The sequence below is a fragment of the Protopterus annectens genome, chromosome 7.part1 (assembly GCF_019279795.1).
Source record: "Protopterus annectens isolate FY-2018-M chromosome 7.part1, PAN1.0, whole genome shotgun sequence".
Lineage (NCBI taxonomy): Eukaryota > Metazoa > Chordata > Ceratodontiformes > Protopteridae > Protopterus > Protopterus annectens.
The window spans coordinates 427455626-427478332 of record NC_056740.1 but is presented as its reverse complement, the minus strand read 5'-3'; the positions used below and the strand labels follow the sequence as shown (position 1 = coordinate 427478332).

General features: G+C 39.7%; 1 protein-coding gene across 1 annotated transcript in view; it reads left to right on the top strand.

The window, feature by feature from the left end:
• STAB1 (stabilin 1) overlaps positions 1-22707 on the top strand; it is a 2761215-nt gene that overhangs the window by 131420 nt on the left and 2607088 nt on the right. Inside the window, exon 3 of the mRNA XM_044078505.1 lies at positions 4740-4855. Within this exon, the coding sequence (XP_043934440.1) occupies positions 4740-4855 (116 nt within the window). The remainder of the gene's footprint in view (positions 1-4739; positions 4856-22707) is intronic.

Below are 22707 nucleotides of genomic sequence, written 5' to 3'. Positions count from 1 at the left end.
AATCTGCTTCTCTTGTGTCCTGCCATACTACTGACTTAAAAAATTATTTCCAAACTTTCCCTTTTCTTGGTAAGTTTTCTTATACTCCACTCCATCCTCTCTTAAAATAATATTCCAATTCCCTATATATATATATATATATATATATATATATATATATATATATATATATATATATATATATATATATTCCTTCTTGGAATCTCACTATCTCCCCTGATATATGCCTCATCTCTTTCAGTTGTATTTTTGGGGGGATGCACGCTGCAACTGTTGTAATCTTCTCCCCCTCCACATTCCCTTTAATAATCAGAAATCGTCCTTGTTTATCTTCTGTCCTGTTATCTGTCTGCATTGAACATGTTTTCTTTAGCATAGCCACCACCCTTTGCCTCTCAGTCCCCCATGATGAACTCAACTCCCATTATATATATATTTTTATGTCCCGCTCCATTTAGGTGTGTCTCTTGTAATGTAAGGACCTGTGCTTTTTTCTTGTCAGATGTGTTAGGATCATTTCTCTTTTTCCTTTATTTCCTGCAGGTTTTAATAACCATCTTAAATCTTCTTTCCATTTTCTTTTCTTTTTTGTAACCCCCCCTTCCATTCGTTGCCTACACTGCCCTTCTCTAGTTTTGGTCACTCCCGTTGGTTTCTTATTTCCCCTTTCAGTATCTGTAGTGTCCATTTTCCTCTAGTGCTTTTATTCATTTTGTTTTACCACCTTTTGTAATTACAGCTCCCCCATAACTATGTAAATACTTACAGTGACGCTTTCTATCCCGATAGAATCCTCCTCTCAATGAGGTTTAACCCGTGTCTGAACCTTGAGTCTGTCATTATTATGACAATGCATTTGCATCTCAGGTTCTCCACCAGTCCATCTCTCCCTACAATCTTTACCTTTCACTTACCCCCCCCCCCATCTCTTCCAATTTGTCTTTGGCCTTTCCTCTCATAATCTTTGAGTTCTAGTCTCTTCATTTCCCCATCTTCTTTCCCCTCATATAGCTCGTCTCTCTCTCATCAGTTTTATTCATGCTGATTCCCTCTTAGACTTGATGTCTCTTTATCACGTTACTAATTCCGTTTTCCCTCCTACTTTCCATTCTGCTGTCCAGGTTTTCTCAGCACCATCACCTCCTTTTTCCTTCTTTCTTAGGTTTCTTTGTCCTTTCTGCATCTTTCATTCATTCTTCTCTCCGCTCCTTTCTCTTTTACTTCTCTTTCCACTCTTTCTTTATTAAGATCTTCCTCCTCTTCCCTTCAGTTCACCTCCATCAACCTTCTGCTCCTTTACCTCCCTTCTTGCAACCTATTTTAACTCTCCTTCCGATGCTCTGCCTGTTCATAGTTTATCCCTGTTATCCTTGTCGAATCTCCCCCTTTACTTCTTTATTTTGTTTCTGCTTTTCTCTCCTTATCCCCTCTCTATTTTCATGCTCAGTATAAATGACCCCCTTTCTCTCCTTCTGCATTTCATTTTCATAATATTATATTCTGTCTGTTAGGGAATCCCCATAAGCCCCTTCTCCATTCCATTAATGTGACTTTTTATCTTATAATCTCTCACACACATACGCCTGACATCAATACTGGTTTTCTACCATTTACCTCACCTCACCTTTCTTTCTTCACTCTGTCTTTCTTTCTCTCTGAATCTTATTTTACTAATTTTTCCATTACTTCTCATTAATTTATTTCACCATCTGGGTCACTTGTTCTGTGCCCTTCTCATCACCTCCTAGCATATTATATGTTTTTACATTTACCTTTTCCCCACAATACATCACTGTTTGTGAAGGAATTTCCTTGTCGACTTTACCCTTCTCTTATAGATTCACCCACAGGTCTCTCTTTCAATCCACACTACTTCCTTCTATGCTCTCCTCCATTTGATTTAACTAATTCTAAATAGTCTCAGTGATTTCAGTCCTTTATCTTGTCATGTAATATCCTCCCTACTCATTATGGTGTGATTTCTAAATAACATTTTTTCCTCATTTTTGTCAGCCTGCACTTAGCATTGCCTTTCCCTGTATGCTTAACTCCTCTTTGCTTTATTTGGAGTCTGTACTTTCCTCTTGCCACCTGAGTTATATCCTCCTCTTATATTCCATTTCTGTATTCTTAGTTTTTATTTTTATTGTTTCCTCCCTTATCACTCAATCTCTCCTTGTAATCCACCCTTGCTCAGGAATTCCTACGTTGCTGCATACTATGATATTTACTATCCTCCCTTGTTACATCACCAGTCAAACGGGTGCCTTTTACCTGCTTTCCTCTCTTTTTGCTATTTGATAACCAGCCACTTTCCTCCTCCTACAAATAATTTAGACTTCCCGCTATACATTCTTTGTTTTATTCAAGTAGTTTCCACATTTTTCTGATCAAAACCAATCTGCCTCTCATTTGTGGTGAGCACAGGGGATTCCATCTGTTACACCCTTCTATCCCGAGTGCATTTTTATTTTACTTTGGTGGTGAAATAAAAGGCCTCTCCTACCCTTTATCCCAGTTGTGTTTCAGGGTTTAAATTCCCTCATTATTCTTGTCTCTGAATTTATCTCTCATCCCCTCGTGGACTTTTCCTTTCCCCTCCATGTTTATTACATCATATCCATATTACTCTGCACATACACACTGAGAATTTAGAGTCAATAAAAAGGACTTACTACACCCTTCTTTCTTTATCGGCCCTATAACTTTTAATTGCTGGTAAAATCAGTAGACTTTAGGCACTTTCTCCCATCATAATTCAGGGATTATGTCCAAGTATCATACTTTAGTCCTCTTTTTTTTGCAGTATAAAGTGAGTCAAGGTCACTCTCCTTTCATTTTTCTAAGCTATTCTTCATTTCATGTCTATTCACCTTCCTGGCTTTCATAGTCTATATTTATTCCCCTATAATTGGATCTTAGTGTTCCATAACAACTTCCTCCATATTCTCATTTGTGTGTTGCTTTCATCTCACCCTTCTGCTTTAGTCTCTTTCTTATTTTGAATAGTAGGAAAGACCTTCCTCTGATGTCCTCCAATCTTATTTCTTCTGTCTCTCAATCTTCTGGATCACGTTTTTGTGACAGTTCATTTGTGCCATCTGCACTCCTACAGTTTGCTGGCTTCTGCAAAAAGTCACTTGCCTCTTTCAGGTCAGTGAACATTTTCCAGTTCCCTGTAGAAAATATCCTCATCATAGCTGAGTATAGCAGCCACCACCTTACTCCTTTTTTACATTTTCTGCTCATGGTATGAACATGTTCCACCTTTTTGTTTTCAGACAAGTAATCCCAATCAAAGAAAACTCTGTCTCCATTCACGGAGTGTGAATTTGCCCATTTTCTACAACTCATTTCAAAATCTTTTCTTTTGTACTGTAGGAGAGGAATCTTACAATAGTCAGCCTTGTTTCAGCACCCTGCCTCTGCAGTCACTGTGTTGTCCTGTGTACCCTTTCCAAAATCACCTCTCCTTTCAGTATACCTGTCCATTTTGCCAATAATCCCTTATAGCCTCCTTACAGTTGCTCTCTTTATATTTCTCTGGAATCCCAGCTATTTAAACATTTCTCTGTTTCACTTTATCTTATGAGTCTGTTGCATTTTCCTTTAGGCATTCAATTCATGCCTCTGCTGTCTGTTCTGTTCTAAGTTCCTCATTCTCATACATTAAGGAGGAAATTATTCTTGCATGTTGGTTCAGACTCTCCTGTGTGTCTCTGAGACTAGGCTTTCATCACAGTGCCATACTGGAAGCTAAAATATGACTAATTTTTGGATAACCTATCCAAGCATAGTGGAAGGTTGTATTTCTTAATTTCCTGCACCCATCAAAGATCTATGTTCGGTACTGCTTTCCTGCATATTTCAAATATCAGTGTCCTATTGATGCTAGACTCTGGTGATGCATAACCTTGAAGGTGTGTTTAGCATCCTATGCGCCTATTCCTGTGCATGTGGGAATGAACTCTGGATTCTAGAATAGCCATGCGTTTGGATGACTTCTACATGACATACTACAATTCAAATGTCAGTTTCTGCATCACTGCAAAACAATAGGATGGCAGTGAACCTGATATTCATGAATTCTTGATTGTTGCAGCATCTCTGTGATTGCAGGTCATTCTGAAGATGTCCATATGACCCACATATACCTCCCATATAGCAATATTCACTGGGGTCTGACATGAAGGGTAAAGGTTGCTTACAGTAGGTCACAATGCCCAAAAATGTATATATGTGCTACAGAAGATGAAAATGAAAAAGTATATTTAACTTTAATATCTGCCCAATTATAGAGAGCAAAGAATATGATACAGACATTCAGTGTATGGAATAACTAAGCACATTTATTACTGACGGGATTCCAGGAGCAAAGAACAAGGGATATGTTGACCTCTGTAGGAAATGAAACTAACACGGATGATGATGTCAACAAATTGTTGCTGTGAAGTAAGTGACACTCATCTGACACTAAGTGTGATAAATTTAGAACAGCTTTTAGAGAGTATTCAATGCAGAAATGAATTTTGTAGAAGCAATTCAGAGAATGACATTCAGCAGAGGTTAGGCTGCTATAAAGAAACATTGGAGGGGCACTACATAACCTGTACATGTGCCCCATCAGAGACTAATGTTGACAACAGACAGTCATGAAACCTTGCCTTTTTTTTTTCAGTTCATTGTGTAACTTTTTATTTTGCTTGTCCTAGAATAATGCAGTGCTATTTTATTTCCAGTTATACTGTCAACATAGGAGAAGAAGTTCTAACTCTGATTGGCTGTAGTCATACCTGTGTGAAGACTATCACAGAACGCAAATGCTGCAAAGGATTTTGGGGAACAACTTGTCTAGGTACAGTATAAATCTCTGTACGTAATTTAAATGTTTAAATGTAATAATAAGAAGGTTCTGTAAGCATTTCAATGTACCTTGAAAAAGTGTGTGTGCACTTGTGTATGCGTGTGTATTTGCAGTTAATACTGAAGTTATTCCAGGAGGACTGCAGTGGTGGTGCTGTGGTAGCATTGTCGCCTCTCAGTTAGATGTTGCCCATTCGATTCTCATTTAGAGCGTCTTCTGTGTGGCGACATGCGTGAATGGGCATTCCTTCGTTGAAGGTTGTGCATTAGGCCCGGCAAGCCAGCACGTAAAAATCTACTGCCAATCATTAGCGGACCGGAGTTCCGCTGTGGCAACCCCTAACTGGGAAAAGCCGAAAGACACAAACAAACTGAAGTTATTCCAGGAGCAAGCATATACCTACCAGGTACATAAGTGTTCAAGTGTGTGCATGCATGTTTTTATGTAAATCCACTGTGGAAATTCATCTCACATGCAGAGGAAATGCTCACAGTAATTATAAGTTATGTACTTATCATAACTTTCTATCTGTGTTGCCCTCTTTCACTCATCCTCACGATTGGGTCAAGGATCTGACCATCAGATCCAACTCGGCTGCATTCTTACAGACTAGGATCCAAGTCTTGAGCTCCCTCCACTTCCCATAATGCCCTGTCCTTTGCCTAACTCCCTCAGATCGAGTTTGCCACCCAAATAGCTGACAGTGTGCAGAGAGATAGAAAGAATTAACATTAAGAACCCAGAGCTCAAAGCAGGAACATCAGTTCCTAAACAGTTCTCCCCAGGTCTTCTAGAGCACTGGGTAGGGGGATGGCTGGGAGGGAAGTTGACAAGGAATGAAAGAGGACAACAGAGATACCAAGTTATGGTAAGTACATAACTTATAAATCTGATGTTGTCCCTTTCAATCCTCCACATGGCTGTGTCAGAGTCCCCAGCTATATAAGTCCTGAGTGGCCTCAAGGAAGGATATGCAGGAGCAGTGTAGAACTGAAGGAAGCCCTGCTCCTGGAAACAATGTCCAACTTGTAATGCATGACAAAGGTATGGGATTTTGAACAAGTGGCTGCAGCATAGATATCATCTAAAGATGCCCTGGAAGAAAAGGGAGATGAGGTGGACATAGACCTAGTTGACTAGGCCTTAGGACGACAAGGTAACTGTAATCTGTTCTTACCATAAATCAAAGTAATAAAGTCTTGTTATCCATTTTGCAAGAGTAACTTTTGAAACCACCTGACCTAGGCAGTTATGAGTAAAGGACATAAATAGTTGGTCTGATTTTCGAAAAGATTTTGTCCTATGAAGACAAAAACATAACTGTCTATGAATATCAAGCAAATGTAACATATGTTCTCCCTGGTTAGAGAAATTTGGCAAGAAAACTGGCAGTTGTATGGACTGGTTGAGGTTGGATTTTATAGATACCTTGGGCATGAAAGAAGGATTAGTATGAAGGGCCACTCTATCTTTATGGAAAATGACGTAAGGAGGCTTAGAAGACAGCACCTGGATCTCCAAAATTCTTTTGCTGAAGTAATAGTAATAAGACAAATTGTCTTCCATTAGAGTAATTTTAAGTCACAATCACGAGCTGGATTGAAGGTTTTTTGAGTTAGGCCTTGTAAGACCACAGTGAGAGCCCATGGTGGAGAAGGATCTTTAACTGGAGGTCTGAGGAGGAAGATTCCTTTCAATAAGGCCTTGCACAATTTGGAGGTTGCAGGAGAACCAAACATATTTCCCAAATGGGAGTTCAAGATGGCTGCTAACTGAAGCTTGATTGTAGAGAAACGGGCTCCCCTGTTTGAAAAGAGACATGAGGAAGAGAAGGATAGCTAATATTGAAACTGAAAAGGGATCAATGTTCTCTTTGGAGGCCCAGAAGACAAATCTCTTCCATTTGGTCCTATAGGCTTCTTGGCTGCTGATTTCTGGGAAGTAGGAGAAACCATGCAGTTTGAAGGATATTAGATTGGGGTGAAAACCTTCTAGCAGGTGAAGAAGGCGATCTTGTTTGGTTACAGTATCCACAGAAGAGATTTCAGGTGAGACCAGAGAAAGGGGAACCAAATCTTATGAGACCAAAAGGGGGCAATGAGGATTACCAAGGTATTAACCATTTTGCTTTCTGTAGAAATTTTGGGATTAAGGGTAGAGGGGGATAAGGGTAGAGGAGACTGGGGGGGCAATTATGAATTAGAGCATCCCTCAGGGACTTCCCTGGAGGGGGGATCAGAGTGAAGTAGTTGCTGCAGTTGTTGTTCTGAGGGGATGAAAATAGGTTGCAGCATGGTTGGCCCCAATGTCTAATGATCAAGTCTGCTACTTTTTGGTTGAAGTACCACTCATAATTGGTCAGGATGGAAATGCTGAGTTTGTCTGTAAGGATGTTGGACTTCCCTGGTATGTGAGTTGCAAGCAGAAATTGGTCTGAAGATATCGCCCATTCCCAGACCCTTATGGTCTCTCTGCATAAGGAATAAGAGTGGGTTCCTCTTTGTTTGTTGATGTACCAGATGACTGACATGTTGTCTGTGAATCACAATAGTTTCTAGAGGGAGAATATCCTGAAAGGCTTGCAACGTGAGAAGAACTGCTCTCATCTCCAGAACATTGATATGCAATCTGGTCTCTGCATATGCTATGTTCCTTGGACCATCTTTCCATTGAAATGTCCCCCCCACCCCATCTGGAAAGCGTCTGTGGTCACAGTGGCTGATGGAGACGGTAGTAAGAATGTTCTGCCGATTGTCAGATCATTGGACAGAAGCCACCATTGTAGGTGTTTTCTGCAAACTGACATCAACTTGATAGGAGCAGATAGGGGCTGATAGAGAATAGACCACTGAGCTGCAAAAGTCCACTGAAGCACGTGCATAAAAAACCTGGCCAACGGAACTAAAGGAATGGCAGCTGCCATAGATGCAAGAGCCTGAAGTATTAGCTTTGCCAGTGGAGATGAGCAGATCAGGATGGCTCGAACATGATCCCTCAGTGTTGGTACTCAATGAGGGGGTAGCGATCCAATCTGACTTGATATGTTCAAGAAGGCCCCAGTAAACTCTAAACTCTGCACCAGAGCTAGATTTGATTTTGTTAGGTTTATGGTGACACCTAGATGAATGGCAAGGTTGAAAAAGTAATCCCTTGCCTGGATTAGTTGGTGCCTGGTTGGGGCAGTGAAGAGCCAGTTGTCAAAATATGGAAATACCCAGAATCCTTGCAGTCTGAAGTAAGCTGCGACTACTGCCATGCATTTTGTAAACACCCTGGGGGCTGTGGTGAGTCCAAAGGGCAGACGATGTGTGGCTGTGTACGGAGATTCAGGTAAGTTGTTAGTGTTTAAGGGTTTTGGGTAGGATTCTTTGTTTTGTAGTGTTGTGGGAAGTTTTGGGAGTTGGTTGGGTTAGATGGGTGAGTGTGTGTGTGTGTGTGTGTGTGTGTGTGTGTGTGTGTGTGTGTGTGTGTGTTACTGTTGAAGGCGGTGTGTTTTTTGAATGTGTAGTCTCTGTGTTTTTCCCATGTGTGTGTGTGTGATGGTGTGCAAAGTAAGTGTAGGGTGCTTAGGTTTTTTGTGTCTTCTGTGGTAGTGCGACCTCGGAGTTGGTATATATAAGTAGTGGGGGTGGGGTGCAGGGAGGCTTGTCCCCTTGCTTATGCATAGGTTTTGTAGGTGTTTTTTTTTAAAGATTTAGGGGGGAGGTGGTGTTTGTGATGTTGTGATGGAGATTATATTACAGAACTGAATGTCACTTGCTGAAAATTCGGTATTTTGAATTTTCGGTATGGTGACATTCGGTTTTGTAATATTTCGGTATAGTGGCTGTTCGGTATTTAGATCTCAAGATACTGAAAGTCAGTCTTTCAGTATCTCAAGATTTAGAAGTACACCTATATATACATATATATATATATATATATATATATATATATATATATATATATATATATATATATATATATATATATATATATATATATATATATATATATATATATATATAGGTCCCCTTCACATGATCAACTTTTCACAAAATCGAAATTCATATGGCCGATACCATATGATCGACTTTTGAAAAGCCGACCATGGGGAACCGCTATCTCCATACAGAGTGGAAGAGTGGAATGGGAAAATTTCCCTTTTCTGCACTGTAGTACGATCACGGAGTTGGTATATTTAAGTTACGGGGGTTGTGGGGGGGCGGACCCTCCCCACAGTTTTTAGATAAGTGTTTGTTGTGTTTTTTGTGTTTACTTTACATGGTTGGCTTTCCAAAAGTCGATCACATGGTCTCGACCATATGAAGGTCGACTTTGTGAAAAGTCGACCATGTAAAGTAGACCTATATATATATATATATATATATATATATATATATATATATATATATATATATATAGGTTCATAGGTAGGTACTAGGCTATGTGTCCGAGGCCATTAATAAGCCTAGCTAGAATGTGTCGGCTATCAACGCCCCATTGATTAATTTTATTTTTTAAACCTATAATGGTCAGGGGTATTTTTTGCCTACCAATGTAAGCTTTCTGAAGTGTGTATCAAGCCAGATTACTTGGAATTTTCCAAACATGGTGGTCCCGGTTATTCTCACTATCATTGGTGTTCTTATCTTAGGGAGCTGTCCATTACTTCATTCTTTTAAGCATGGGATCACTCTGATGGATCTGCCTAAGTACAGTGTTTGAGTAGGTAGCCACTAGACATCTGGTTTCAGTGGCTTAAGACTTTGTGGAGCAGATCCTTGTTGGGTGCTTTGGTGGAAGTGTCTTTCTTATGGTTGGTCACTGACTGTTTCCTCCTCATAAGCTTTTTGGGCAGGTCCCGTGGTTCCTTTGTGTGCAGTGTGCTTTTTTTAGGGATGCTTTCTGATGTTTTCTCATAATTTTTCTGTTTATGGGGGTCTGGGGTTTCCTTTTAGGGGGTTTAAACTTACCGGTTTGGTAGGAGAAATTTTCCTTAGAAAGGTTTTAGTGGTTTTTAGTTGGGGTTTGGGGATTGCCTTTCCAGGGTTAGTTACTCGATCTACGGGATGGCAACTCCCTTTTCAAGTTTTCCCTTTTTGATATGGATAGTTTCCCTTGGTGTTTAGTGATCTGGCAAAGTTGTGGTTCCAGTGCTGGGCCTGGGCCTTGTACTAGTAGTTCGCCAATGTGTCACTTTCCATTCAGAGTCGGGATTCATTTTTGAATTCTCCAGGAAGGGGGGTTTCCTCAGTTTTGATTGTAGTAGGCAATTGAAATTCCCAATTTCCGGGGGTTAGTGGACTATGTTCAAAGGGCCCGAGGATGAAGGCCTAGGGATGAGGTGAATTGAAACCCTCTTTGTTTGCCGATTTGCCAAAAGTGCAGTTGTAGGGTAATGCTGGGCCCCCTCTGGAGGGTTTACCGATTATTATGACAGATGCTCTTTTCGTTTTAGGGTCTTGAGCCGGCTTTGGATTTATCCTGGTAGTCGGAGGGATTCCAGTTACAATTTTTATTTACAGAGTATGTTTGACTTTTGAATGAAAGCATTGGGGCATTGAGCTTTCCTATCAGGTAGGTACTGTTTGGGTTTTGCTATCAAGAGGTGTAACTTTGGCCCAAAGATCCTTTAAAGCACAGAGCTTGCCAGTATTCAAAATGACATCGTAACGTTCAGGTGGGGCTTGATGCACTTCGTCCCACAGGCACAACCTTTACATGATCCAGCTTTGGGGGGATGTCATTTTTTTCACCATACATTTGGGGTCATTTGTACTTATGTGAGTGAGCAGCCATGTTAATTGATCTTTTTGTAGTCAGGATTTTGTGAGGGGCATCACAAAGTAGGGTGACCAGAGGTCTATTTTATTTTTGTTTAGTCCAGTTGATGATCATTTTTAACTATGAATTTTGGTCAGTGCTGGTTTGTCTGGAGGACCGGGTCTGGTGAAAGTACCTTTTCTTGCTCTCCAGGAGTAACAGTACCTCGCTTTCCCCCCATGATGAGTCATTCTGCTATGTCCATACTGTGTGTAGGATGTTATTGTTCATGTGAGGGCACACTGGTCTCTTACCAGTCTGGTGGGAGCAGTGCAATTGCTTTGGTGCCCATTTAGGGTTTTTACTTTTTTGGTTTAGGTTTGAGAATTTTTGTATTATGCATGTTTTTGGCTTGCTGGTTAGTGTCTTGTTGGCTGGGCTGTGGTGTTTGATCTTTGTTTGATTTTGCCAGTTTTTTGGAAACTTAGCAATTTGGCGAATATTTTGCTATGTTTGGGGGGGGGGAGAAGATGGTTTCTGTGACATAGCAGTGTACATTGCCTAGGGTCCGATACAGCTAGCTAGTGGCTGAATTCCCTTTGCCATCTGATAGTAGGGGACTGTTTGTTCTGGCAGGGTAATAAACATCCTTGCCCTGGTGGGCAATCAAGGTCGGGATAACCTGATTGCTTTGGCCTGGAAAAGCTAGGGTGAGGTGCTTTTAGTTGTTGGTGAGGGGTAAAGTTTCAGGGAATAAGGAGTTATTGGGCGGTATTTATGTGCTACGTGCTGCGAAGCTTTGAGTGTTGGTTGAGGGAGATGATGGAGGAAATTTGGGGAATTTGGCCGAGAATTAATTTTTGGTCCCCCACCTCAAACGGTGTCAAATGTCTCTTGTACAGAAATTTTATGAAATAAGTAGGGCAATAGAAACTTGTAACGGCTGGAATCACCACCTGAAACGGACTCTAAGCTAGGGTGGGAACAAGGATTTCCTTTGCTTGTAAGAGATGCATAAATTTTGGAAAAATTTTGTAGTTCTGTGGTTTAAATTTGAAGTGGTAAAAGGTTTTTTGTTGTGGTTGGTGAGTTGTTGTGTTAGTGTTTGGTGTTGTCTTATTTTTAGTGTGTGGGTTTTTTGTGAGTTTGTTTTATGTGTGTGTGTGTGATGTGTGAATGTAAGTGTAGGTGTTAGTTTTTGTGTTTTGTGGTAGTATGGGTTGTATATTAAGTTGTGGGTAGGAGCTTGGTCCCATTTGCTTTGAAGGTGTGAAGTTTTTTTAGGTGGGTTTTGTGAGTGGAGGAGTTTATTACAGAATGGTCACGGGTGAAGGTTTCCCCTTTTGATAGTGTTTGTGTTTTGTTTTTTTAGTGGCTGTTCATATTTAGTCTATATGAATAAAACTTTAAAATTTGAAAACCTATATATAATTTTTTTATATATATATATATATATATATATATATATATTATAGGTATTATTAAATATGAGTCCTTATAACTTTAAAAAAGAACCCCATTGATAATATGATCATTTTAAAAAATGGAATTTTTATATAATGTATATAATGGGAATTTCTTCTGAACTGTGTACATACGGAATTATATTATTACTGTGATTTTGAAACCACATGGGATCGTGTTCCTCAGTGTTATTTAATGGTGGTTTCCATCAGCATGGTCGACTTGATATTTTTGGTTTGGTACCCATTTTATATTTTTTGTTTTTTTTATTATAGTTGTTTATAATCATATACATGGTTCTAGAGGTATAGACTTGTGTGAGGCCTAATAACCTAGTAGAATGTGTGGTATAAATTATTAATTTTCTTGATTTTATAGAATGAGTGGTCCCAGGTGGTTTTGTAGCCATCAATCCAGGTTTCTTGAGGTGTATGAGCTTATAATGTAGCTGGCATTTCCCAAAACATGAGTCTCAGAGTGATTTTCTCCATCTATCATTATTTTCTGAGGTGTATGGGCTCTCTTTAGTTAATTTCTTTAGAGCATGTATCTTTAGGAATCCTATTTGTAGTTGGTGGGTAGCTTGAGTCTATGCACTGCTACCTGACTTTACATCGGCTGAAAGATTGTTGAGGCCTAATTTTGTTGAGGCTTTGGTATCAGGGAGTTTCCTCTTGGGATTTGCTTGCTGAATTTTCTCCTTTTAAGCCTGTTTTGGGGGTACCAGCTGTTTCTTTTGGGAGTAGGTTGTTTTCTGGGATGGCTTCTTTTCCTGTTTCTCTAAGTGATTGTTAAACTGGGTCTGGGGGTTTCCTTTGCATTGGGGTGTGACTTAGTCGGGGGATACAAGTTTGCTTAGAAGGTTTAGGGTTTTTAAGTTTGTGTGGAGTATCCTCCATGGGGTTGTATTGTCTATTAAAAGTACTGGTTGACTGTGTTTACCTGTGATTTTTAGGGGGTTTTTTTTGGCCAGTGATAGTATGGTTGATTACTACTTGCCTGTGAAACCTGTCCATGTTGTGTATAGGCAATTGTTTTCACCTCTTTAAAGGGGGGGAGCCGGGTTTTTTCAGTTTCGAAAGTGAGGGTGGCCGGGTTGAAGGGTCTTTGCAGAAGCAATGTGATTGCAAATTCCCATGTGTTGGACATGGATCTCTTAACACAGCTCCCAAAATGAGTGTGGTATCTGAGGTATGTACCCCTTTGTGTGGGCTTCGTGCAGTCACGAGTGTACCTGGTATCATGGGGCCCTGGGGCAGGTTTCCATATAGATGTCATTTTTCTTTTAGGAGTGCTGGTGCATTTGGATTTACCTGGATTGGGTGCTCCCTCAGTACTTAATTTGCTTTCAGCTGTGATGTGTGATTGCCTAAAGGCACTTGGTGCTGCATTGGTTATTCCAAAACTAGGTGACCTCAGTTTTTGTTATGTGCTTGTCGGTTTGTTGGAGGTGCAAAATGGATCCTTTGAGAAACCTTGCACATTGTTAAAGTAGTTTTATCTGATAGCATTTTGGGGCAGGATGTACCCGGTAGGGGACTGGACTGGTAATGAACCTTCTTACCATGTGAAAGTCAGTTTCCAAAATGACATTTCGGGATTGGGGACTTGCGGGTACCTGTCTTGGTTATGGAGATTCTTGTCTGAGGCAGGAGTAACTTGCTTCCGCCTACAGGGATGCAGTGATTTCTATTGTCCCCATAGATGGGTAGTTTTTATTTTTCTTTGTTGTGAGGCAACTAATCCTTTCTTTTGCGTTGTGTGGGAGGTCATAGTGCTTGATTTCTTGAGGTTTTGTAGGTTTGTGGTTTTGTTAAGTTTGAGGTTTATTTTGTGTTTTATGAATTTGCAGGTTTTTAGAGGCTATTGTCTGGAGGTGTGTGCAAGTGAACTTTTGTGTTTTGTTCAGTTTTAGAGAATTTCTTATGTTTTTAATACTTCTGAATCTTGTGTTGGGTGTGGTGAAGTGTCGTGTACAGATTTTCCAGCTAGGTAGAGACCCACTATTGGCGTAATTACTCTTCCTTGAATGCTTATAGTAGGGTGGGCTTGTTGTTGGTTGTGAGTGTAATAGTCGGTCCCAGTTGCATAAGGTCTGGGTAGATACTTGTATTGTTTGGCAATGCTGGGAGTAGGTGGCTTTGAGTGCTTAGGTTGGGTTGATAAGTTTGGGCCCCGGAAGGAGTGTCTGGGTGATTTTTATCTAGCTACGCTGCAGCAAGTGGGGGAATGTGTTTTTAGTGGTAGTTGAGAGTAGAATAGCCCAAGGGAAATAAGATAACTTATGGAAAATCACCACGCAACGGCTGCCAAAGTATCAAGGTGAAAAAAGACTTTCCCCTAATAGGTTGGGTCAAAAATTAAAAGCCTGTTCGGATGCCCAAAAATGAAACTCTAAGCTGATGGGAACAAGATTTTGTTCTTAGGAGGATGGAATTGTTTGTTTAAGGTTTTGATTAGATCTAGTACTGATCAATTTTTGAGTGGGTAAAGGTTGTGTGTGTGTGGGATTAGTAGTTGTATTTTTTTTTTTGTGTAGTTTTTTGTAGGTTTTTGATTTTGGTTGTCTTGTTATGTGTGTGTGTGTGATGTGTGCTGTGTGTAGGTGCTTTGGGGTTTGTGTCTCGTGTAGTGGAAGGAGTGGTATTGAAGTAGTGGTTTTGCATGAGGCTTTGGGTTGGTTTAATAGGTTTGGGTGTTTTTTAAGTTTAGTGAGGTGTGTTGGTGTTTGTAGATTAATATGGGTGGTTCAGTCTCTATTTGATTTTGTAGGTGACTTGTTTGAATATTCGTAGTGTGTCGTATTAGATTAATACTGAAATATTTCATTCTAAATTTATAATTTTTTATGGGTATTTTGTAATATTATATATGTATTTATTTAATTCAAATATAAATATGTCCTTACAGATAACTTTTTAAAATAAATTCATATCAAAAAATATGATCTTTGAAAAATTTTATGGGTAATTATTATATAGTTTAAAGGGCGTACAATTACTTTTCCAAATGTATTCATTGGCGTATATTTAGTACTGGATTGGCAGCCACATTTCTTATAAGGTGGAGGTTATGGATATTTCATTCTGGCTTTAAGTCACCATGGTTGACTATATAAGGGCTTGGAATCCAGTTTAGTAGACTGATATATTTTGTTTTTGTGTTATTATTTTTTTTAATTATACATGGATGTCTACCTATGGGTCGATTTGAAAAGCCTCTACATGTAGGCTATAAGCTTTTTTAAATTTAAATGATTTTTAGAAAATGAATGGTCTAGGGTGTATTTCTGTTCCGGCCATAAGGCTCTTGAAAGTGTTATAGCCCTTACTTAATTAGCTGGTTTTTAACAAGCCATGATCTGTTAAGGAATTTTCTTTACAATTCATTTATGTTTTCTTAGGTTGTAGTAGGGGTCTGGCCTATGACTTGAATTTTTTTAAAACATGATCTCTGACAGGACTGCCTAAGTATGAAATGTCGAGGTTTATATGCCACTGAGACGCTGATTTTTGTGGGCTGAAGCTATGTAGGCCATAATCTGTTGATAGGCTTTGTGTCAGGGAGTCCTTCTAGTGGATTTGCCTTCTGGATGTTTCATCCCATAAGCTGTTTAGCGGGTAAACCTCTTGTTCTTCTTGAGGTGTAGTGGTTTCCTGGATGGTGATTGTACTTGTTGCTATTATGCCTTTTAAGGTCGTCGGACATGTCCTTACCTGAGGTGTGACTTTCTTCTGGATGAATAGTAAAATTCCTTTGAGTGTTTAGGTGATTTCCAAAGGTTTGGTTGGGAGTTAGCCTAGGTGGGTTTCTGACCTAACCGTGTTAGTTACTAAGTTGTACTGCCATTTTGGGTCTAGGTCATTGTTTACTCTGGCAGAGTTTAGTAATCAGTATTTAATTGTGATTCAGCCCCTGGGTGGTTTGTCCGATTGTATGCACAATTAGTATTGGAGAGTTTTCCGTCTTTGCAGGCATTGATTTCAATGTCTCCAGGAAGGTGGGTGGGTTTGATCATGAAGTTCCAATAGTGAAATTGATCAATTTCGGTGTTTGGGATCATTTGAGGAGATGCTGGGGGCACCTGGGCTGAGGTCTGATATTGTACCCCCATTTGTGTTTGCCGATCGTGTAACATGGTGAGTTCAGATGTCTGCTGGGTACCTGGTGTGTTACCGTTACAGGTACTACACCTTGTGCTTTCCACTGAGTGGCAGTGGTGCATTGAGTATCCTGGCTTGGAGCTTAATCTTTTTGTATTGTGCATACAGATGTGGTTTCTTGAGATTGCTAAAGGCTTTTGGGAGCAATTTGCCGATTAGAGCCTATACTTTTGCAAGTCTCTTTAAGCATTGGTTGTTTTGTGACTTCCAATGGCATGGCGCTTTATGGCCAGATTAGTTGGTGAATGGTAATTCTCTTAAGTAGTTTCTTGGTGAGCAGTGCTCCAGGGCAGAACAAACCCCTGCTAATGTGTTTATGATGGGAGGTTGTCTGGTCTTTACAATAACATTGCAGGGTCAGATTCTACTGCTGGAGGACCGGGCTGGGTTATGGCCTTTTCTGCCAGGAGTAGTACCTTCGTTTCCAGTAGTGAGGGATATTTTCTTGCTCTGGTACCTTTAAATGTGTTAGTTGTATTTTGCCTAAGGAGTGGCAGCCTTTTGGTTTAGGTTTTTTAGGTGTGTCAGGTGCAACTATTGGACTTTATGGAGGTTGATTTTTTGCCTTGTAGGACAATGATTTTGTGTTTTATGATGTTTGGCGACTGGAGAATCTGTTGGTGGTTGGGCCAGTACCTTTACTTTGCTTTGTCCAGTTGTGGATTAGCATTTGGCGTTTTCTAGGCTATGTGTGTGGGTGGAGAAGGGAACTTCTCCCCGAGATTGTCATTTGGGGGAACAGTTCCCTTGGCTGATGAACCTAAATTGCCTTGGTGTTGTGTAGGGTAGTGCTTGTTGTTGGTTGAGGGTTGAAATTGTGGGTTCCGTACAGTGTGGGTGTATGTGTTGTATTGTTGGCGTGCTGGTGTGGGTGCTCTTTGAGTGCTTGGTTGAGGTAAAGTCCTGGCCTGGTGGGATAGTGAGGAAATAATTTATTCTACTGACGTGCTGCGTAGCGCTTGAGTTTAGGGGAATTAATAGTGAAGGGAGCAAGAGGCATAAATAATAATTTGAATCCACTACCCTGCAAAAGGCCTTTAAAGTTAAGGGAAAAAGAACTAATTCCCAGTAAATGGCAATAAACTTTAACTGGCCCGAATTCACCACCTGAAAACAGGCTCTATTAATGGAAACAAAGATTTGTTCTTCAAGAGTTAGGTAATGTTAATTTAAAGGTTTGATTATTTTGTTGTAAATGGATTTAGTAGATAGGTTTGGTAATAGGTATTTGTGTGTGTGTGGTTGTGTTGTAGTGTTTAAGGTTTTGGGTACATTTTGTTGTTTTGATGTGAGTTTGGGTTTTCCATTGGTGGTGATGGTGTGAAGTGTGTAGGTTCTTGTTTTGTGTGTTTGTGTGATTTATTGTAAGGGTGTGGGGGGTCAAGGTTGTCCTGTTTGCTGGTTTTGTAGGTGTTTAAAGATTAGGGGTTTTGTATTTGTGGTGACTTTGTTATAGAAATGTAGTGCGAAATTGGTATTTTGTTATATAATTTTTAGTATATTTAATATGGGGTGGTATTAGCTATGTATGAGTCATATTCAGTACTAAGATTTGAAACCTATTTTAATTTATATATATTTATATATATATATATGTATTTTTATTTAATATCAAATATAAGTATTCTTTAGGTCTCAAGATAGTCCCTAATCAATTATATGTTATACATATGGTCTTTGAAAAACTATAAAATATTCTATATATATGAAAGTTTTCAATTCATTTTCTCACTATACAAATTTTGGGTACATTGTACTTTGAAGGCACCGGACTTTAAAAAGGTGAAGGTATGGATTTACATGGTTGTTTCAAAGGGTGCATTTCATTTTGAGGCGACTTTGTAAGTGACATGTAGTGGTTTTTTTCTTTAATTTTTTAAATATTATATTCTATATATAATATTTAGTAGGTACAGCATGGTAGCCATTAATAAGTAGTAGAATTTGTATCAATATGATAATTAATATTTTCAAGAGGCATGAAGTGTCCCGGGGCATTTCTTACCTTAAAAGCAGGTTTTTTAAGAGTTAGTAGCTCAAAGATTGAATGTGTTCCAGTGGTTTGTGTAGCATCCACGTAATTTCTTAGTGTTGTGGTGGGGCTACTACTAGGATTGTCCAAGACTTCTTTTTGTGGAGATCTCCCCAATATGTTTACCTTTTTGTGTAGGAGTCACCTATAGGATTGACTGAGCATTTTAGTTTTGTCCGGCTGCATATCTATGTTTGGGCCAGTAATGTCAGGTGAGCTTTGGGTGATTGGGAGTGTTTTTTCCCGGGTTTTCTGTTTCTGAATAGTGCCTGTTTAGGATACTTTTGCAGGGACTTTGGTTCGATTTTTGCCTGGTTTGTTTTCTAGATGGTATCATCCTCTATCCTTGTAGGTTCTAGATGATGAGGTTTCCTCTTGCAGCTGATCTTGGATGGGGGTGGAGACTCCGTCTTGTAGGTATAAGTTGTTTGAAAGGTTTTTACTGGGTTCATTATCCTTTGGGGGGGGTGTGACTCCGTGTTAGTTTAAGGGATTAGAGTTTTTCCTCGTGTGGTCACTTGTGTGGTGGTGTGACTGGCCAAAGGGTTTTTTTTTGGTGACTTACCGCTATCAGCTGTGGTGAATCCAGGGATGGGCCTAAAATTGTACTCAGTGTTTGCAGTTAGAGTAATACACCATTACGGGGGTTAGGACCTGGTTTAGTGTCTAAAGGTAGTGGTGCCAGGTCATGAAGGGTATTTACCACCAGGTTTGATCATTTTCCATGTTTCCAATGGATGATCTCAGGGTACAAGGTGAATACCAGAGCATATTTCTTGTGATATGGTTCCCTTTTTGTGGATTCGTGCTCGGGACAGCTGCACATAACTGTGTCCTGTGATTGGATCTGCCGGTTTCATTACTGACTGTGTCAACGTTTTCTTGAGTGCTTGGAGGCTTTTGGTTTAACTCTGGCTTGAGACACTCAGTTTGAATTGTCTCTTTACAGAGTGGTTTGACTTTTAGATTTTAGGCATATGAGCAGAACCTTTTGGTATTTCATATTTAGGGTGCGGTTTAGCGTCTTTGGTGCAAAGGCTTGTGGAGCAGACCCGGCAGATCGATCCCTTGGGTGACAGCAAGCCTCCTTTTTTAAATTGTCTTTCGCATACTAGTTCTTGTGGAAAGGGGCTTAATGACCGGAGTTACACAATTGGGAATGATCTTTTCATTAGTAGGAGGTATTCTCTGGATCACACATGCAAGACAGGGCTATGTACTTTTCTGGGTGCCTGGGGGTGTATGAGATCTTGCTCACAATAACAGTAAGTCTTTGTCCTTTGGTGGAGTCGGGTGCTTTTTAGTGCTATTATAGTGTTAGGGTAAATAGCCTTACTGTGTAGCCTGATGATGTTTATGCCTGTTGTCCCTTTAGAGGCTATTTTTATGTTGCTTTGGAGGTTTGAACCTATTTTTTTTTAAGCCTTTAGTATGATTTTGGATGCATATTTTTGGACTGTTTGAGGTCTCATCTTTCTGGTTGTTAAGTTCCTTCTATCTTGATGTTATCAATTTTGGAGGGGTTAGTCATTTGGCTGAAATTGCCTCGCAATGGTAAGTTTTTGTGAGTGGTTGTCTGTGTCAGAAGCTTAGCCCCTTTTGGTCGGTAGATTCCCAGTTGTAGTGTTTGTGGAAAGTTTGGCTTTTGTGAGGGTGAGCTGTAGTGTTGTTGGTGGGGTGAAAGAATTGCCCTTGGGCATGCTGTGTAGGGTATATTGTGCTTGTTTAGGTTGAGAGGGGTGGTAAGATCTTTTTGCCTTGGTGGAGTCAAGTAGTTCAGGGATGCTTGATTGGTCTTACTGGAGCCGGATTGATCTATAGGTGGTGCAGGTTAACCCTTGTTTATAAGGGAAATGAAGAGTAAATTAGAAATGGCAATAACTAATCTTGGCTGGACATCAATTAAACAGGTGCTAAAGTATAATGCAAAGCTTACTATCAATAGGTGGGCACTCAAAATAACAGCTCTAATCAGCCTAGTGAAAATGAACTACACTTAAAGTGGAAATTATTTGTATACACCAGATTCAGTAATTTTAAATTTAATTTTGGTAGGATTCTGACAAGGTTTTATTGGGGTGTAGATGGGTAGTGTTGTGTTTGGTTTGGGAGGATCGTTGTTTGTGTGTGTGGGTGTTGGGGTGTTGGTTTGGACTGTGAGGGTGTGTTTTTGAATGTGTGTTGTGTGGTTCCCGTGTGTGTGTGTGTGTGGTGTGGGTTTTCTTTAGGTGTGGTTTTATGTGTTCTGGTTACCCGGTGTTGGTATTGTAAGTAAGGTGGGTGCGGGGTTTTTCTTCTTATCATAGGTTTTTTAGTGTATATTAAAGATTTAGGAGTGGTGTTGGATGTGTGAGGGATTATACCGCTGATGTTTTCTGAATTGTAAAGATTTGAGGTGTATTGGGTTTTTTAAATTTCTATATGGCAGGTATAGTCTAAATACATGTCAATTTTCGTATTAAGGTTTAGAAGTACCTATATTAGCTTTGGTATTTAGATCTAAATAGAATATCTTTATATTAAATTATAATACATATTATACTTATATGATAATTTTAAAAAGAATTATATTGATAATAATTACTTTTGAAGCCATTGGGGCCCTTTTCATACAGATGAAAGTTAATGGGAAATCCTTGCACTGAACCATCATGGGTGGATATTTTAGGGGAGTGGGAAATTTTCTTTTTGATAGGATGGTGTTTTTGTGTTTACTTTAATTTGGTTTATCCCACATGTTTGATATTTGTTTTTGTGACTGACATGGTTGCTTTAGGATACATTTCAATATATAGTATTTGTAATACTATATATATATATATATATATGGTATAGTATTTAGGTTTAAAAACTATAAATTTGGTATAACTAGGTAATTTCGCCTTTAAGCAAGCTATATGTGGTCCAGGGTATTTTGTTACTACCATGCAAGTTGTCTGAAGGTAGTGGTGCTTCCTGTTCTTCCAATTTGGATCTGGGAGTTTGTAAACTTCCTAATATTTATTATTTGTGGTGAGTTTGTACGGAAGCTTGCCTCGCATATTTATTTTGTAGGTGGCAGTTAGCATGAATTGGATGCTTCAGTTTGGAGGACATTCCAGTAGATTGGTGGACCTGGCTTTTAGTCAGGCAGATAGCATTGTAGAGCCATAATTTGTTGAGGTTTTTTGGGGGGCAGGATGTTTTTTGGGGGAATTGCCTTTTTGACGTTTTCCTTCTAAAGTTTCCTTTTTGGTGTTTCACAGACTGTTCCTTCTTTTGTAGAGTTTGGTGCTGGGGCTGTCCTCTCCTTGGGTGTCTAGTTTTGCTAAGGTTCTGTATCTTGGGTGCTTATCTAGTGGTGTAAATTCCGCATCTGGTAATAAATTTTTCTTTGTGTATTTACGTGGTTTCTTAATTGGGGAAAGTTGCTTGGAAGGTTATTAGTTTGGCTTGTTAGTGGGTTGCCTCCGGTGGGAACCTTGCCATTTTGGGGACTAGGTATGTTTACTCGGTAGGTTTACCGGTACCAGGCATTTTTTAATTCAGGAGTTGCCGGGATTCGGCATTAGTTATCAATTAGGAGGTATTGATTTATCAGGGTGTTGTCCGTTATGTGGAAATTTCCCAGCAATACAGTGGTGTTTTGGCCTGAGGGTTCGTGCCAAATGCATGGGTTGGGCCATGTAGTTCATTGATAATCAAGTATCATGCTTCACGACTTTGTTATGTATTTGAGAATAGGATATCCCCTTGTGTGCTGATCTGTGGAAACGTGTTGCGTTGTGTTGGGAGTGTTGTGCCCCGGTTTGCCAGGTTTCAGTATGCACTGGGTAGTTTTACTGAAGGTTAGTTCTTTGAGATTTTTCCGTATTGAGAGCTTACCTCGTTTTGATAATTCTCTCATAGGGGTACTTTTGTTTGTAAATGGCTTTAGAGGCAGGGTAGCATTTCAGATTCCAAAACAGGCTGACGGGCAGCGCTTGCAAGCATTGGTCAAAACCTGATCCAGGTGACAGAACGTCCCTTTAATGAAGCTGAAGTACCAGCTTGGAATGATCTTTTCTTGATACAGGTCTATGTGGGAGGATGCTTTTCAGGTTAGGTGAGTAGACTGGGGAAGGAATCTCTCAGGCAGGGACTATGCCGGCATTACCTATAAGTGCGGATATTGTACTGTCTTAACTGGAATGAAGTGATAATTTTTTGTCCGAAGGCGCTAACAGAACTTTTTTGGGAACCTGTCCTGACAGCAGGTGCTAACTAGTCCCTTTAGTGTGAGGATGTATTGCCTTAATGTATATGGACCGATTTGGTATGTTTTTTGCTATTGGTGGAGGACATATTTTTGTGTTTTTGGGTTCTGATTTTTGAGGTTTTGTTTGATTTGTAGAGTTTTATCTTATATTTTGATGGCTTTAGTAGATTTGTGCTTGAGGTGTTAGTAACTTTTATTGATG